Source organism: Herpailurus yagouaroundi, unplaced genomic scaffold (genome assembly GCF_014898765.1).
Source record: "Herpailurus yagouaroundi ecotype Mexico unplaced genomic scaffold, PumYag 163, whole genome shotgun sequence".
Taxonomy (NCBI): Eukaryota; Metazoa; Chordata; class Mammalia; order Carnivora; family Felidae; genus Herpailurus; species Herpailurus yagouaroundi.
Window position 1 is genome coordinate 15,962,016 of NW_024412404.1, and position 16,391 is coordinate 15,978,406.

At 39.0% G+C, this 16,391-nt stretch overlaps 1 protein-coding gene across 5 annotated transcripts in view; it reads left to right on the forward strand.

Moving 5' to 3' along the window:
* The first annotated feature begins 2,623 nt into the window (after positions 1-2,623).
* Positions 2,624-16,391, forward strand: part of SAMD8 (sterile alpha motif domain containing 8) — a 50,396-nt gene continuing 36,628 nt past the window's right edge. The window contains exons 1-2 of one of the 5 annotated variants that reach the window (XM_040485477.1): positions 2,624-2,867; positions 3,480-3,509. In XM_040485477.1, coding sequence (XP_040341411.1) covers positions 2,694-2,867; positions 3,480-3,509 — 204 coding nt within the window. In that variant the 5' untranslated portion in view covers positions 2,624-2,693. Of the gene's footprint in view, positions 2,868-2,993; positions 3,065-3,479; positions 3,510-7,220; positions 7,400-13,476; positions 13,520-16,391 lie in introns of those variants that run through there. The other 4 variants (XM_040485474.1, XM_040485475.1, XM_040485471.1 and 1 more) reach the window with 4 other exon arrangements.

Consider the following 16,391-nt stretch of genomic DNA (forward strand, 5'->3'; position numbering starts at 1 on the left):
GGGCCAGCCCACCCAGCCCTCTGTCTCCGCGGTCACTTCTCTTCTGCCTCTCCAGTGTCATTTCTCCTTCCTGGAGATTGGCAGGGACAGGTGGGACAGAAGCAAGTGACTCAGCAAGTCGTGGGGCCTCCAGAGAGAACAGGACATTATCCCCCCCAAGTTACTCCCCTAACCCCAAACTCCATGACAACATAGAATCCATCATATCTCTGCAAGTTATTTTACTTCTCCACCTGGGTTTCTTCATCTGTAAAGTAAGGATAATTGCAATTACTTCAAAGAATTGTGAGGATTAAATGAAACAAAGGATATTCTGTATCTAACACATCGTAATGCCTAACATTTGTTGAACTAAGAGGCTTTGGGCCCTGAGGAAGGCTATTTAGTTCTGAGGACTGAGTTAAAATAGAGATCCAGGGTGGAGAGGGGTGATTGATTCCAAGGATGAGTGATAAAAAAAGCTCCGCAGGTCTGGGTGGGCTACCAATTGGGTGGGAACCATATGGCTGCTGAGTGAGCCTCTGGATTATGCAGCCCAGGGAAAGTTTCAAGGGTTGTGGAGTCAGAGAAATGCGGAGAGGAGGCAAGGAGGACTTCATCTCAAGGATGCCATGGGGTTTGTGGGGGAAGGTTTGAACAATGGTTCTGTACTGAAGATGGCTTTCTCAAAAGAGAAAGCTGAAATGGGCTGTGTATATCAAAGTGGGGAGAAGGGAAGTGAATGTTGCCCTAGACTTCTGAAGAGCCAAAAGGACTGTCATCAGAAACATTTTGGGGGCGCCTGGGTGGCTCAGCCGGTTGAGTGTCCGACTCCAGCTCAGGGCGCGATCTTGTGGCCTGTGAGTTCGAGCCCTGCGTCAGGCTCTGTGCTGACATCTCAGAGCCTGGAGCCTGCTTCAGATTCCGTGTCTCCCTCTCTCTCTGCCCTCCCCTGCTCATACTCTGTCTCTCTGTCAAAAATAAATAAACATTAAAAAAATTAGAAACATTTTGGGGATGGGAGGGAGATTCCCCTGCTTACAAGGGCTTTTGTCCCCACAACAGAAACTAAGAAAGCTCTATATCTGCCCTCCTGTCAGAGGCAGTTATGGGCAAAAGAGGTAAGAGGACTTGCCCGCTCTCAGGTGAGTTCGTGAAGGCTCTGATGGGTTGGGAGGAATATGATTTGCTGTGGTGATGGGGTTTTGAGGTGGTGGGAGTTTGGAGCTGACGGCCAAGAAAGAATCCTTGAAGACATCTTTGGTGCAAAAAGGTGATTTTATTAAAGCCTGGGGACAGGACCCTGGGTAGAAAGAGCTATGAAGAGTGACTGGTTATATACTATGGAGTTGGGGGAGGTAAAGTCCAGAGGAAGTTTCTTAAAGAGATTTCCATACGCTAAGACTCACAGATTACTGAAGGCCTAGCTATTGGCAAACTAAAGTTGTTTTTCCCTCTAGCAAAGCATTATCTTTAAGACAGTAGGGAGTTCCTGGAGATAAAACTTTTGATAAGATTGCCTTTTTCTTGTAATTTGTAAAATGATGGAGAGTCTCAGTTTAACCATTTGTTTTCTCTTTTTTTTAATGTTTATTTATTTTTGAGAGAGAGAAACAGAGAGTAAGTGGGGGAGGGGCAGAAAGAGAGGGAGACACACAATCGGAAGCAGGCTCCAGGCTCTGAGCTGTCAGCAGAGAACCGGTGGTGGGGCTCAAACCTACGAACCATGAGATCATGACCTGAGTTGAAGTCAGAAACTCAAGTGACTGAGCCACCTAGGTGCTCCTTGACCATTTGTTTACTGTCCTTTATTTTGTTCTCAGACAGCCTGAAAGTGCCTGAGGAATGTCACATATATCCCACGGGGGTGGGGGTGGGGGGTGTTGTTAGCTTGTGCTTTGCCCTCAGCTTGCCTTATGCTTCCTCATCAGTGGGAAGGCTCCCAACTGCCTCTGGCCTTGAGTCCAGCCTGAGGGTAAAGGCTACAGCAGGGCATCCCACGGGAGCAGTAGGCACTCTTGTCCCCTCCCCCCCAACCTGTCTCCATCCCATCAGAGCCTCCGAAGTCTGCCCTGCACTTGATGGGGAAGCAAGATCAAGGAGGGTTTGGAGCTCAGGTCACAGGTGGCTTTGGAGTTGGTTTCTGCCAATTCTAGGCCAGGTTAGGTACTTTCGGGTAATGGAATAAGAAGAGTACAGAATCTTGTTAGATTTAAGAATACTGGCTTCGGCATGTATTAACTGCAGTACCTCAGGTAGGTTTCTTGGCGGTTCTGTGTTATAACACCCTGAGAGTTGGCACAAGGATTAAGTGAGATATTTATATAACATTTGGCATAAGCGCTGTCCGAAAGTAAAGGCAATAAATGGTAACAATGATCCCTGGATATTGGCTCTTGCAGAGGAGCTGGCTCCCTCCAAAGGAATTAGGTAATTTCTTGTTCCCAAACCCAGTTTACTAATCCCATAGGCCCCACCCCAACTTCACCAGCCCTTTATTTTCTCCCCCTTTGGCGTTGGGCCTGACGCATGCGCTCTCAGACTTCCTTGCTGCGGTTTTCCTTCCCCCAGCCCAGCTTGAGTCCAGCGAACCTTCCGGTTTGGGCCCCACCCCCGCCCGTAGGCTCCGCCTCCCTCCGGTACGGCCCCTCCTCCCGAAGCAGTTCCGGTTCGGATTCAAGTGGCTCCCGGCGCGGCAGAGACAGGCCGAAGTGATGCCTGCGCGCAGCCGCCACCGCCCCCGTCTCCACTCGGGCTCTCCTCCCCGGGCTCCGCCCCCGCCGCTCGAGGAGCTTCACTCCGGCGAGGCCCGGAGGGCCCGGGATTCCGACAGCGGCTCGGACGCCGACTCGGAGTTGGGTCGGGGGAGCCCGACCCGGACCGCAGAGGTGAGCGGCAGCTGAGCCTGACGAGAGGGGGGTTTGGGGTCTCCTGCAGCCGAGGGTGAGTTGGGAGTCAGGGGCGGAGCCGGGGCTCCCAAGGACTGGGGTCTGGAGGGGCCACCGAAGACGGTTGAGGGAGCCTGGAGAGTCGGCTCTAGAATGGAATCTGTGGGAAATGGAGGCTGTTGAGCCGAGAGCCTGAGGTGAGGTGGGAGAGTGGGAGACTGAGGGAGAGATGGCTTTGAAGAGACAAGGGCTTGGAAGGTTTTGAGAGCCGAATAGTGAGGGAAGCAGATCGAAGGGGTCCCGCGTGAATGCGGGACTGGAGAAAGAGATGCTCCAGGATTTGGCAGTGGGGGCGAGGCACCGTAGGAGCCAGGAACACGGTCAGTGTTGCTGCCCGGCGAGCGACGGAACCCGGGTGTGAATGATGAGGTAGCTGACCAGAGTCGGGGGGGTGGGGGGTGATAATTAGGGGAAGGATTTAGGTTTGATTGGAAAAGGGAGGGGCTGTCCGCTAGGAAGTCGTCTGACCTAAAGGGCCTTAAAAAGAGAAACGGGGTCAAGAAAGAAAAAGAGCCCTGGGGGATCTAATTTAGGGCTTTGGCATTTTCACAGGTGTCTTTGAAAACGTCGAAGATCACTAGGGTAATGTGCTTGGATAATGGGGCTTTCTCATTTGTGAATAGGGGATCGTTTTAATAATCTGGGGCGGTGTTGAACATTGATTTGCCGTAAAGACTGGGGGGAAGTAGTAAAAAGGAAGTGATGTTTGGAAAAGATAGTGAAGGGGGTGATTCTGAACATAAAGGTATCATTTTGGGTTTTTTTTTTACTAACAGTAATAGCGTGTTTTTGTCTTTGTATTTTTTCTTCAAGTTTACTTTAAATACCAGACAAGTTTAGATCTTTAAAAAAGACTTAATACGTTACCATTAAATTAAAACAAAACAAAACAAAACAAAACCTCAAAACAAGAATTTGGACGCTTAGGTTTTACAGAGACTCAGTATTGACTGGTTCCGCTTTGACAATTTGAGTTGACACATTATTTTGACCACAGGGTAAAAATATGATCAATGCAGGTTAAAAGGGTTATAAAACTGCAGTTCACCCTTGAACACCAGGAGGTTGGAAGCATGCAGTCATAATCCCCTATAACTCTTGACTCTACAAAAACTTAGCTAATAGCCTGTTGACCAGGAGCCTTACTGATAACATAAACGATTAACACATTTTGTATGTTATGTGTGTTATATACTGTATCCTTATAGTAAAGTAAGCTAGAGAAAAGAAAATGTTAAAATCATAAGGAGGAGAAAATAAATACATTTACAGTACCGTATTTATCGGGAAACAAGTCTGCATATAAGTGGACCTGTGCAATTCAAACCCATGTTGTTCAAGGGCCAGCTGTCTACGTGAAATCACTGCAGCCCAGGAGTACCAGCTCTTTCTCTCACCCCTAACTCCAGGATTGGAGTCACCTCTTGAAAATCGGAGAAGTTCTTTTGATACATTTGCAGAACCAGTATTAATGCAATTTTGTATATATTGTATAAATAATATTTTTAGGAGAGTAATCTAGAAGAATAAGAAATAGAGGATGCTTGTAGTTGTCAGTAAACAGAACTGGGATAGGTGGGTACACAAATGCTTTTTATAGAAGACAGTACCAAAACAATAATTGTGCCAGAAAAATAATGATTGTACTACTTATGTTCACTTTAGTATAAGTAAGTTAATTTCCTTTTGTAATTGCTAAATTGTAACATGGCTTCAAGAAGTCTTTGACTTCAGCTATGTTTCATGTTGTTTTACTTTTGCAACTTTTTATTTGACTCTATGTTTTGCACATTTGTTGGCCATTTCAAAACAAACTTTTGATCAAGTGTTTCTTCTCTAAACAGGTATCTACTATTTAATCTTCATGCAGTGAAAATGTACTTTATTGCAAAAACTTTTCAATTAGCTTATGTATATAGACTGTCATCTTCAAATGCTTAGTGGACTAGTAATTATTTCTTCAAAGGAGAGCTGAATTCTTTCCTTTAACTGTTGTCAAAAGATTAACTCCCTTTTAACTTAATACAAAAGATATTTAGTTGGAAGTTATGTAATATTACTATTGCTTATATCTCTGTTTACCCTCACCAGACAGATTTCTCTAAAGACCTTGCCTTTATACTTAGCTCTGAATAAAAGTCTTGGCATTTAAAAATTTACTGAATGGAACTGAAATAGAACTCTAAGGTTACATCTTAATATTACTATAACATTAAAGAAACCATTAAATGGAATTGTATAATTTTTAATGTTTATTTATCTTTGGGGGGGGAGGGGCAGAGAGAGAGGGGAGACAAAGAACCCAAAGTAGGCTCCAGGCTCTGAACTGTCAGCACAGAGCCCGATGTGGGGCTCCAACTCAGAAACTGCGAGATCAGGACCCCTGCCAAAGTCAGACTAACTGACTGAGCCACCCAGGCACCCCTGGAGTTGTATAATTAACATATTAAATGCCCAATGGTTACTTTTGTTTCCCTTTGACAGTTCTCACTGTCCCTTAGTTGTAAAGAAAAAATCAGTTTTGTGGTAGAGCATTTTCCCTAAAACAAGAAGAAGCCATCATGACCACAGTGGCAGAACTTGCAGATATACTTAGATAAATCCATTTTTGTTTATTTTTTTAAACTTATTTTATTTTTACTATTTGTTTATCACATAAATCAGTTTTGATTTCAGTAGTACTCTCTGCATTCTGTAAAAACTCTCACATTGCACAACTACTTGTAAAAATGTATTTTGCTAACCACTAAATCCTCAATGTGTTTTCAAAACTTTGCCATAGTTGATTTGGAAACATTTTCATGGCTTTTCTGAGAATTGAAATTTAAACACTGTTTTTGAGAAATTGTTGAATCGCAGATGTTCTAATGAATATTATTATTTTGTCTTATAAGAATGACCATATTAAGTGGACATTCTTTGAAAATTCTTACCTTCTGGCCTGATGTAATATATGGTGTTACGTAGTGTGAATCTAACACAGCCATTAATCATGACAGTAATTCTTACTTTAGGTTTTACTGTCCTCTTACCTTTGAGAAATCCAGAAGTTAACAAAAATTGGAGAGCATGGACCAGGCACGCTTGGAGAACAATTCAGTGTTTACATGCTGCCTCTGTCACTGGTTGGTAATTTGTCACATGAGTATTGGATATGAATTTGTGACAGACTTGTGTGAATATTCCTAGGCGCGCCCCCCCCCCCCCGGGGTACACAGCACTGTCATCACTGGATCTTAAGCTTAACCTTCTAGTTGAGTCTAGACTTCATGTCTCCATATTGAAGTGTTCTGTTACTTCCCTACACATTGGGTCTTCCTGGTAATAAAATCACTTTAGTACAGAATGTAACATAATATGAGTTTATCTTTGCTCTTGCTTAGGATAGTAGAAACTAGGAAAACTTGGTTACAATAGTTCCATCACAGTCTTTCACCATAAAATAGTTTTTATCATGTGTACCTCAAAAGACTGTTGTGGAGTCAGTGACCTATATTTATATTTGTCCTAAATTTTTATTGTGGGCTTAGGTGAGTAATTGTCGCAGTGGACAAGAGAGGTAGTATCTAATATCTTGATCCTTTGTTCTCTTAAAATTCTTGACAGGTAATACATTCTATCTAGTAGGAGGTGAGAACCACGAACTCTGCTAATTTCAAATCTTGTAAGTTACGTCGTATCACTGAGTTATTGAAAATGTCTGCAAATTGGTTTTACTTTGGAACTTCGAGACTAAATTAAATCAATGTCAGTTTTATCAATGTAATATTGTCATGAAAGTCAAAGATTGCCAAAACTATACATTAAATTTTGAGTCCAAATTCAGTATATTTTCACAATATTGTGATGGGTTTTGAAATCTTGAGCCAGTTTCTCATTTTCCATCATGTTGATTTGATTTGGAGGTGTAGCATATTTAGAAATAAAGATTTTACCAATCAATATATCAAACTACTAGTCTTTCCAAATATCATTTTAGTGATTAGAATAAGAATTAGAATTTATATACTTCTTTGCTGGTATATTTCTTTGTACTGGCATGCAGCCAGATCAAGAACCCCTCATCAAATTTACTACTAAATTATCATCATTGTGTAAAACATTTTACTGCAACTGAGGGTTTAAACTGAGCAATATTGTCTAATTAGATTCTTACTCATTGAGCTGTGATGGTTCTGGATGTGGTATAGAATTAGATGCATCCTGCCAGTGGGAGTCTTAGTTTAAAGGCAAGTTGGCGCCAGAAAAAGTGTGGGTTCTTTGGTATACATGACAATTTTTTTTTTTTAATAGCATATGAGATTGCATGATCTGGGCAGCAAAAAACGTCCCTGAACTGAAGTGCAGCCAAAAGAATGATGATGTAACTAAGAAGGCAATTTAATTTCTTCAAATGTGCTGCATCAAACTCTACTGCTCAGAAGTAGGACATAACAAAATAGTAAAGAATCACTGCTGGAGTTTCAAAAATGGTTGGTAGAAATTGGTTCAGGGTCTTTGTAACTTTTGAAATTATACCAGATTTCATAGATGTTTTGGAAACAATGCTCTGTGCTTAAGAAGGTAAACGGGGCATCTGGGTGGCTCAGGCGGTTAAGTATCCGATTCTTGATCTGAAGCATGATCTCACTGTGAGTTTGAGCCCTACATGGGGCTCTCTGCTGTCAGCACAAAGCCTGCTTCAGATCCTTTGTCCCCCCCTCTCTGCCCCTCCTCCACTCATGCTCTCTCTAAACAATAAATAAACAAACGTTTAGAAAAAGAAAGAGAAAATTTGATGAAAAGATTTAAAAATAGGATTAAAAAATAAAAATGGGATTAGAAAAAAAGCTGCATAGTTCTAAATACTACAAACTGCAGAGCTAAATGCCCAAAGTAAACTTCATTCTTCTACATTATAGTTTAGTCTTCTTACTTTCATAAAAGTTAATTTTATGCTCTGGCTTATGGATCTGCAAACTGATAGAATTTGTCTGTATTAAATGTATAATAAGTAAGCTTTATTAGGTAAAATTGGATTTAATGTTATTTAGCTTGAGTTCAACTATAATGTTTAATTGTTTTAAGGAGAATATATTTACTATATAATTTTTAAAAATCTCTTCCCCTCTTTTGTAAAAAATTTTTTAATGATTTGTTTATTTTTGAGAGAGAGCATGCACAAGCTGGGGAGGAGGGTGGGCAGAGAGAGGGAGACACAAAAACCGAAGCAAGCTTCAGATTCCATGTTGTCAGCACAGAGCCTGACACAGGGCTCAAACGCACGAACTGGGAGATTGATGACCTGAGCTGATGAAGTCCAACGTTTAACCAACTGAGCCACCCAGTCACCCTTCTTCCCCCTCTTTTTTGTCTTGGGATATGGTCACTTGGAAATTATAATTTAAAAAATTTTTACTGTATGCCAAATCAGTAATAACTTTCAAAAACAGCACATTTTGTGTTCATGAATCGAGTTTAATCAGTTCTAAATTCCTTTAGAGGCATTCGAATGTATGGTTTTTGAAGACAATATATAGTTTTTAAATAAGACAATTACTTCAGGTTATACTCTAGTATTTTAGATTACACATGATCGAGTGAAACTACAAGAAAAATCCAGCATATTTAAATTACTATCATCATATGAACCTCAACATTGGTTCTGAAAACACACAGAAAGTAAAGTTTTTGGGGCACCTGGGTAGCTCAGTCAGTTAAGCATCAGACTCTTGGTCTCAGCTTAGGTCTTGACATTAGGGTCGTGAGTTTGAGCCCTGCATTGGGTTCTGTGCTGGGCACGAAGCCCACTTAAAAAAAAAAAAGTAAAGTTTTCATTTTGTTCATATATCCTTTGTATTCTAAAGATTGCATAATGATAACTTGAAAGTCATTTTGGTCTCTTATGTGTTTGTATAATTAAGACCACCAGGATGGTTTGTCTATTTCCAGTTATTGGTACCTCTCACTTTTTTTTTTTGAGTTTATTTATTTTTTTAGAGAGAGAAAAGGAGAGACAGAATCCCAAGTAGGAGATTCTCAGGGATTCTCCATGCCGACAGCAGAGAGCCTGACTTGGGGCTCAGTCTCACAAACTGTAAGATCATGACCTGAGCCGACATCAAGTGTCAGAAGCTTATCCAACTGAGCCACCCAGGTGCCCTGTGCCTGTCACTTTAGGAAAATTTCCCAAGTTAATTGTTAAGGTATAGAAGTACTTTTTTTTTTTTTTTTTAAGATTTTATTTTTAAGTAACCTCTACAGCCAGCGTGGGACTTGAACCTACATTCCTGGGATGAAGATTCTCATGCTCCACCGACCAACCAGGCACCCCTAGAAGTACTTTTAGATGTCAACAATAATCAATCATCATCAACCTATAACATATTTTTTAAAATATTCATCTGCTCCTGTTGAAATATTTTTTATTTAGTTAAACTTGATATTAAGGAAGTTTTTATATGACAAACTTAGGTTGAGTTGAAGTCTACACCGATTAATTGGAATCACTATTGTTCTTTTACTTTTCAGTTTGTTCTTTGATTACATTGTTGTTTCCCTGAAAGGTAATTCCATCTTGAGCAAAACCTTAATAAGATTTTATGGCTGTTTTCAAATATTCATAAGTATTTCATATTAACCCAAAGGTTGAGTTAAGAGTGGGTTTGGGGGTACCTGGGTGGCTCAGTCGGTTAAGTGTCTGATTCTTGATTTCAGCTCAGGTCACCATCTCACAGTTTGTGAGATTCAGTCTCATGTCAAGCTGAGCTCTGCACTGAGCATGGAGTCTGATTTGGATACTCTCTCTCCCTGCCTTTCCCCTGCTCACTTGCTCTCTCTCTCTCAAAATAAATAAATGTACATTAAAAAAAAAAAAAAAAAGAGTGGGTTTAACTATTAGTTGATAGGTGACTATCCTAATGATTTAATTTCAGGCCTAGCGCAATACTGGCAGAAAGAGGAGTTAGTGAGGATGGCAGTATTAGCTTATATTTACTGAGCAGTTTGTATTTGCCAAGCATTATTACAAAAGCATTACATGTTTTAGTCCATGTAATCTTAATAAGCCTGTGGAGTAAGAGCTAGTATTCTCTCCATTTTGCAGATAAAAATAATGAGGCCCAAGGAGGTTAAGTAACTAATGCAGGGTCACATAGCTGTGAGTTGTAAATCCCTGATTTGAATCTAGGCAGTTTGATTCCAGAGCCAGCATTCTTAACTGCTATGCATTCTGGGTTATTTGTTGAATTCTGTTGCAGAATAGCTTTCTGAAATTTATTTAACTCTCAAGCCTTTGTTTCTTAAGCTGTCAGTTGAGGAATTGTACTAAATCTTCCATTCAAGTCATTTCCAATTCTACCATTTTAAGAATTCTGTCATCCTGATTTACAAAACATTGTATGTTTAATATTTCTGATTAGGTTCTGTTCGTAATCTCTTGATCTCTTAAAGTACAAAGGTTAAGTCATTTTCCAAAGTCACACTGGTAATGGGTGATGGTGCTGGATCTGCAATTAGATATTTTTTTGGACCTCTTGGACTTGTTAGTTGCCTCACTGTTTCTTTTATTTAGTGTATATATGCATACGTAGATTAATAATTGAGTTTAATTGATTTTCTTTCTTAATTTTCTATTCATATCTTATTTGTGTGATATGCTTCAAACAGGGAGAGATAATATTGTTTTCATTTTCTTTAAAGAGTCTTTTCTCTTTGGTTATCAACTATTATATGCTTATTGTATAAAATTTAGAAATTTTGGAAATGTTTAATGTAGATGGTGAAGGAGTCCACTGGAGAACTCTTAATAGTTTGACATTTTACTTATTTAAAGATACATACATATGATGCATCTGCTATTTTTTAGGACATTTTGCTCCTTTAAATTTTTTTTTAACTTTTATTTTGAAATAATTAAAGATTCACAGTATGTTGTGTAGATAGTACAGAGAGATCCCACATACCTTTCACTGGTTATATCTTACATATTTATAGTACAATATCAAGGCCAGGAAATTGACATTGGTTCAAAAGGTGTGTGTAGTTGTGTGTTACTTTAGCATGAGTAGATTTGTGTAACCATTGTACTGATTAAGATATAGAGGGGCACCTGGCTGGCTCAGAAGAGTATGCAACTCTTAATATCTGGGTCGTGAGTTCAAGCCCCACATTGGGTGTAGTAGCGATTACTTAAATAAATAAATTTTAAAAGTTAAAAAAAATTTTTTTTTTTTTTAAATATAGAATTATTCCATCACTATAAGGATCTCCCTTGGGTTACCCTCCACCCTCAATATGTACTCTTTCCTGTGTTCCACCTGTATAATTTTGATATTTTGAGGATATTACAGAGGGAATCATACTGTATATGACCATTTGAGGTTGGATTTTTTCCAAATACCACAATGCCCTTGAGATCCATCTACTTATTGTATGTATCCATGGTTTATTAATTTTTATTGCTAAATAGTATTCCATGGTATAGATGTACCACAGTTAAACTGTTCACATATTATGGGATATTTTGTTTTTATACACCTTTCAGCTATTAAAAGTAATAAAGCTGGGGATATTTGTATACAGGTTTTTGTATGAACCTTAGTTTTCATTTTTCTTGGATAAATGCCCAGAAGTACAGTTGCTCGGTTGTATGGTAAGCGTTTGCTCAGATTTTAAAGAAATTGGCCAAACTATCATCCAGCATGGCTGTACAATTTTACTTTCCCCCAGCAGCGTGTGAGAGGTCCAGTTTCTCTGCATCCTTGACAGCATTCCATATTGTAACAATTTATACCTCATCATGGTCTTAATTTGCATTTCCCTAGCAGCTGGTGATGTTGAACATCTTTTCATGTGCTTTTTTGCCATTCATACATCTTTTTTGATGACATGCCTGTTCATGTCTTTCACTGATTTTAATTAGATTTTTAGTTTCTTATTGTTGAATTTTAGGAATTCTTTGTATGTTCTAGATTTGAGTTCATCCAGGGAGTAATAGTGAAAAGTATGTCTACTCCATCTTCCCACAAGCAGAAAATTATAAAAAAATAATAAAAATGTACTTGTCAGAGGGGCGCCTGGGTGGCTCAGTTAGTTAAGCGTCCGACTTTGGCTCAGGTCATGGATTCGAGCCCTGTGTCTGACTCTGCACTGCTGGTGCAGAGCCTGCTTGGAATTCTCTCTCTCTCTCTCTCTCTCTCTCTCTCTCTCTCTCTCTCTGTCTCTCTGTCTTTGCCCTTTCCCCGCTTGCACTCTGTCTCTTTCAAAATAAACTTAAAAAAAAAAGTATTTATCAGAAAGAATGCTGTTACCGCCATTTTTTCATCTACTGTCGTATTTCCTTCATCTCTTGCCTCTATTTTTTAAATTTTCTTTCAATTTTTTAAATGTTTATTTATTTCTGAGAGAGACACACAGTGTGAGTGGAGGAGGGGCACAGTGAGAGTGAGACACAGAATCTGAAGCAGGCTTCAGGCTCAGAGCTGTCAGCACAGAGCCCGACCCGGGGCTCAAACCCACGAACTGTGAAGCCTCTATTTTAAGAAGCTATTTCCTTCATTTAGCCTGTTAAATACTTTTATGCTAGCTTCATCCCTCACAGTCTGTTTTACACTTTCTGACAGCTATTCTCCTTAAAGCACACTTATTGCCATCCTCTTATGCAAAAATCTCTAGTGGTTCCCCATTGTCTATAGAATACCCTTAACTTGATGGGGCACCTGAGTGGCTCAGTCAGTTAAAGCCTCTGACTTTCGCTCAGGTCATGATCTCACGGTTTGTTGAGTTCAAGCCCCACACTCTCTGCTGTCCGTGGAGCCCGCTTCAGATTCTCTGTCCCCCTTTCTTTCTGCCTCTCTCTTTCTTTTTCTTTCTCTCTCTCTCAAAAGTAAATAAACATTAAAAAAAATTTTTAAAGAATATCATTAACTTGACAAAGGTTTCCATGATCTAGCCCCAATTTATATTTTCAGCTTAATATCCCAGTAGTCCTTTGTGCCCTGTGAACACTAATAGTTCTCCATTGTTTTCTGTCTTCATACCTTTGCTCATACAATTTTCCTCTATTAATGTACTTTTTTTTTAACTTTTTTTTTTTTTAACGTTTATTTTTGAGAGACTGAGAGAGACAGAGCACAAGCAAGGGAAGGGCAGAGAGAAAGGGAGACACAGAATCTGAAGCAGGCTCCAGGCTCTGAGCTGTCAGCACAGAGTCCGACGCGGGGCTTGAACCCACGAACCATGAGATCATGACCTCAGCTGAAGTCGGACGCTTAACCGACTGAGCCATTCAGCTGCCCCTTTGTTAGTGTACTTTTATTTTTCCGTCTCTGTTCACAGCTTCACCCTTCCTTAAAGACTCAGCTCAGATGTCACTTCCAACAACTCTTCTGATCTCACCAACTGGAAATAACCTCTCTTTCCCTTAACTTCCTAATTTTTTAAACAAGTTTCATAAGTAACCACTTTATTAGTGTTGTTTTAAGGATTAAGTGAGCTAATGTATATAAATAGCAGCTGTAATTTGTTTTACCTTTTTTTCATAATGACTTTCTTTAATATCCCTTTCTAGACTAAAAATCATTGAGGCCAGGATCTGTTTCATATTTATCTAGGTAAGTGCTATATTGCCTAGTGAGATACCCTTCACGTAGTATGTGCACAGTAAATATTTAATAGGTGAACAAACATAACATGAGGGCATTTTAATACTGTCTATATCCCCAGTGCCTTATTACCTGACATCTGGATATAGCAGACAGTAAATGTTTGAGCCTGTACAGTGCAAATTTGCGATTCAAAAAGCTTCCATCATTAAGCAGTCTCATTGATGTAATCTTTATGTAATGTAACTGAAAACCTTTGATAAATTCCTCTGCTGATAACTAGAAAATATTTAATGTTTATGAGATTCAATCCCTACAGAAGTACAAGAACCCTCAGCTTATGTGAGGTGGTGTGGTGTAGTGAGAAAGAACATGGACTTTGAAATGAGATTGCCTGGGTTGGAAACCTGTCTGTACTAGTTACTAGTACAAGTTTATCTTGGGCAAGTTATTTAACCCATCTGTTTCAGTTATCTCATCTGTAAACTGAGGAAGATGATAATGCCTACTTTATGTGGTTGTGAGAATTATATGAACATACAAGTAAAACACTTAGAGCACTTTCTGGCCCTTCATAAATGTCTTAAGGTGGTAGCTAATCTAATTATTGCCTGTTGTTACTTCCTAAAAATGTACTGAACACAGTTCAGAAATCAAAGAGTGTGTGAGTTAGGACATACATTCTTTTAAAGAACAACACTCTGCAGAGATGGAATATCTTGTACCTGCACATCCTGCCCACTGTATTCCTCTTCCAGTAGGTGTTGACTGGGTAACTGATAATCCTGTTCACCTCATTGTACTGATCATACAAAAGTCAAAGAAACAAGTCTTCCAGGGACTTTTTACTGAAAAAGGATTATGAGTTCATATCAAGGAACAGTACATACTTTTGTCTTCTTCCTTTGAAGAATATGATAACTGAGTTTTTTTGGTTCTGGTTGAATATGCTTCCCTATTTTGTGCAGTTAATTCTTCTGAGGTGATATACCATTAATTTCGTCTTCATGGACAAATTAAAATGGCTATTTAACATTTCCTATATTACTTTGAATCTTGAGTCTGTTTTTATCAATTTAGCAGTCCTCTAAACTTTTTCCAAAATTACTGTCATTCAAATTTTTTTAAAACAAGTGAATGCTACAATCTACTTTTGTATAATACTTGAAGAATGCATACAGTGTGATTAGATTCATATAAAAGAAAAACAAGCAAAACTAAACTATATTGTTTATGAATATATGCTTAGGTACTGAAACTATAAAGAAAAACAAGGGATTATCACAAAGATAGGTTTGTAGTTCCCCTGGGGGAAAGAACAGAGTTGTTCATTGGGATACTAGGCTGGTGACATGGTGGTTATAAAATAAAGGAAATTAGGGGCGCCTGGGTGGCGCAGTCAGTTAAGCGTCCAACTTCAGCCAGGTCACGGTCTCGCGGTCCGTGAGTTTGAGCCCCGCGTCAGGCTCTGCGCTGATGGCTCAGAGCCTGGAGCCTGTTTCTGATTCTGTGTCTCCCTCTCTCTCTGCCCCTCGCCCGTTCATGCTCTGTCTCTCTCTGTCCCAAAAATAAAAAAAAATTTTTTTTTTAAAAAAAAATTTATTTTTATTATTGAGAAAATAAAATAAGGGAAATTAATAGTTGTCTGAAATGAAAAGATTTTTTGAAATCCAGCTATTGGTTTGTATTATTAATACGTGTATGTACCTGATTTTGGTACCTAAATAGCCTAGATTTCCCAACAAATAATGAGGAAAATGTATTATTTCTATCTGTAAAAGGGTCTCTTAACAAAAGTTGAAAGTTTTATAATGAAGAAGCTGTATTACAAATCACCTCCAAATCATCTGGATCTTATTTCTAGTATGTATTTTTTATTCTGAAGATATTTTGGTCTTGAGAGTGATTAGCTAGTCTCATTTGACATCTTCAGTTTTTGGGGGTTTTATTAAGTTTTATTTTGAGAGAGAGAATCCCAAGCAGGCTCCACATTATCAGCACAGCTTGATGCGGGGCTTGAACCCACCAACTGCCAGATCATGATGTGATCTGAATGAATTTGGACACTTAATCAGTTGAGCCACCCAGGCGCCCCTTGGGATTTTAAATTCAAGCCCTACATTGGGTGTAGAGATTACTTAAAAATAAAATCCTAGGGGCTCTTGGGTGGCCAGTCTGTTGAATGACTGACCTCAGCTCAAGTCATACATAATCTCACAGTCCGTGGGTTCAAGCCCTAAGTCAGGCTCTGTGCTGACAGCTCAGAGCCTGGAGCCTGCTTTGGATTCTGTGTCTCCCTCTCTCTCTCTCTGCCCCTTCTCTGATATCACTCTGTCTCTCTCTCTCTCTCAAAAATAAATAAACATAAAAAAGGAGGAGAAATAATATATATTCTTAAAAATAAATAAATATAAAAATTAAAATAAAATCTTAAAAAAATAATGAATAAAATAAAACATAAAACAGGTCCAGTCAGACAGAGTCCCCAAAGCAACTAGGCAAAGACGAAGCAGGAATTATTATTACAATTATTGCTATTAATATTATTATTATTATTAAATCACATGTGAAATCATCCTGGACAGTGTCTGATCTATAATAGATGTTCATAAATATTAGTTTCCTTCTATTAGCTCTTTCTTTGCCTCCTCATTTTATAGATAAGGTATTGAGATGCCAAGAAGTTTAGATTGTTTTAAATCACCTAAAAGGTTAATTAATGTTGTTGAAATTGAGCTCCAAGAATTTTGACAACCAATTCACTGCTCTTCACCATATCATGCTACTTTTCTTTTAAGTTAAAGGACAGGTTGAAAATAAAGCTCTTAAATCCTACCAGGAATTTATAGACTTAATATTTATTATAGATTTTTTTTTTTTT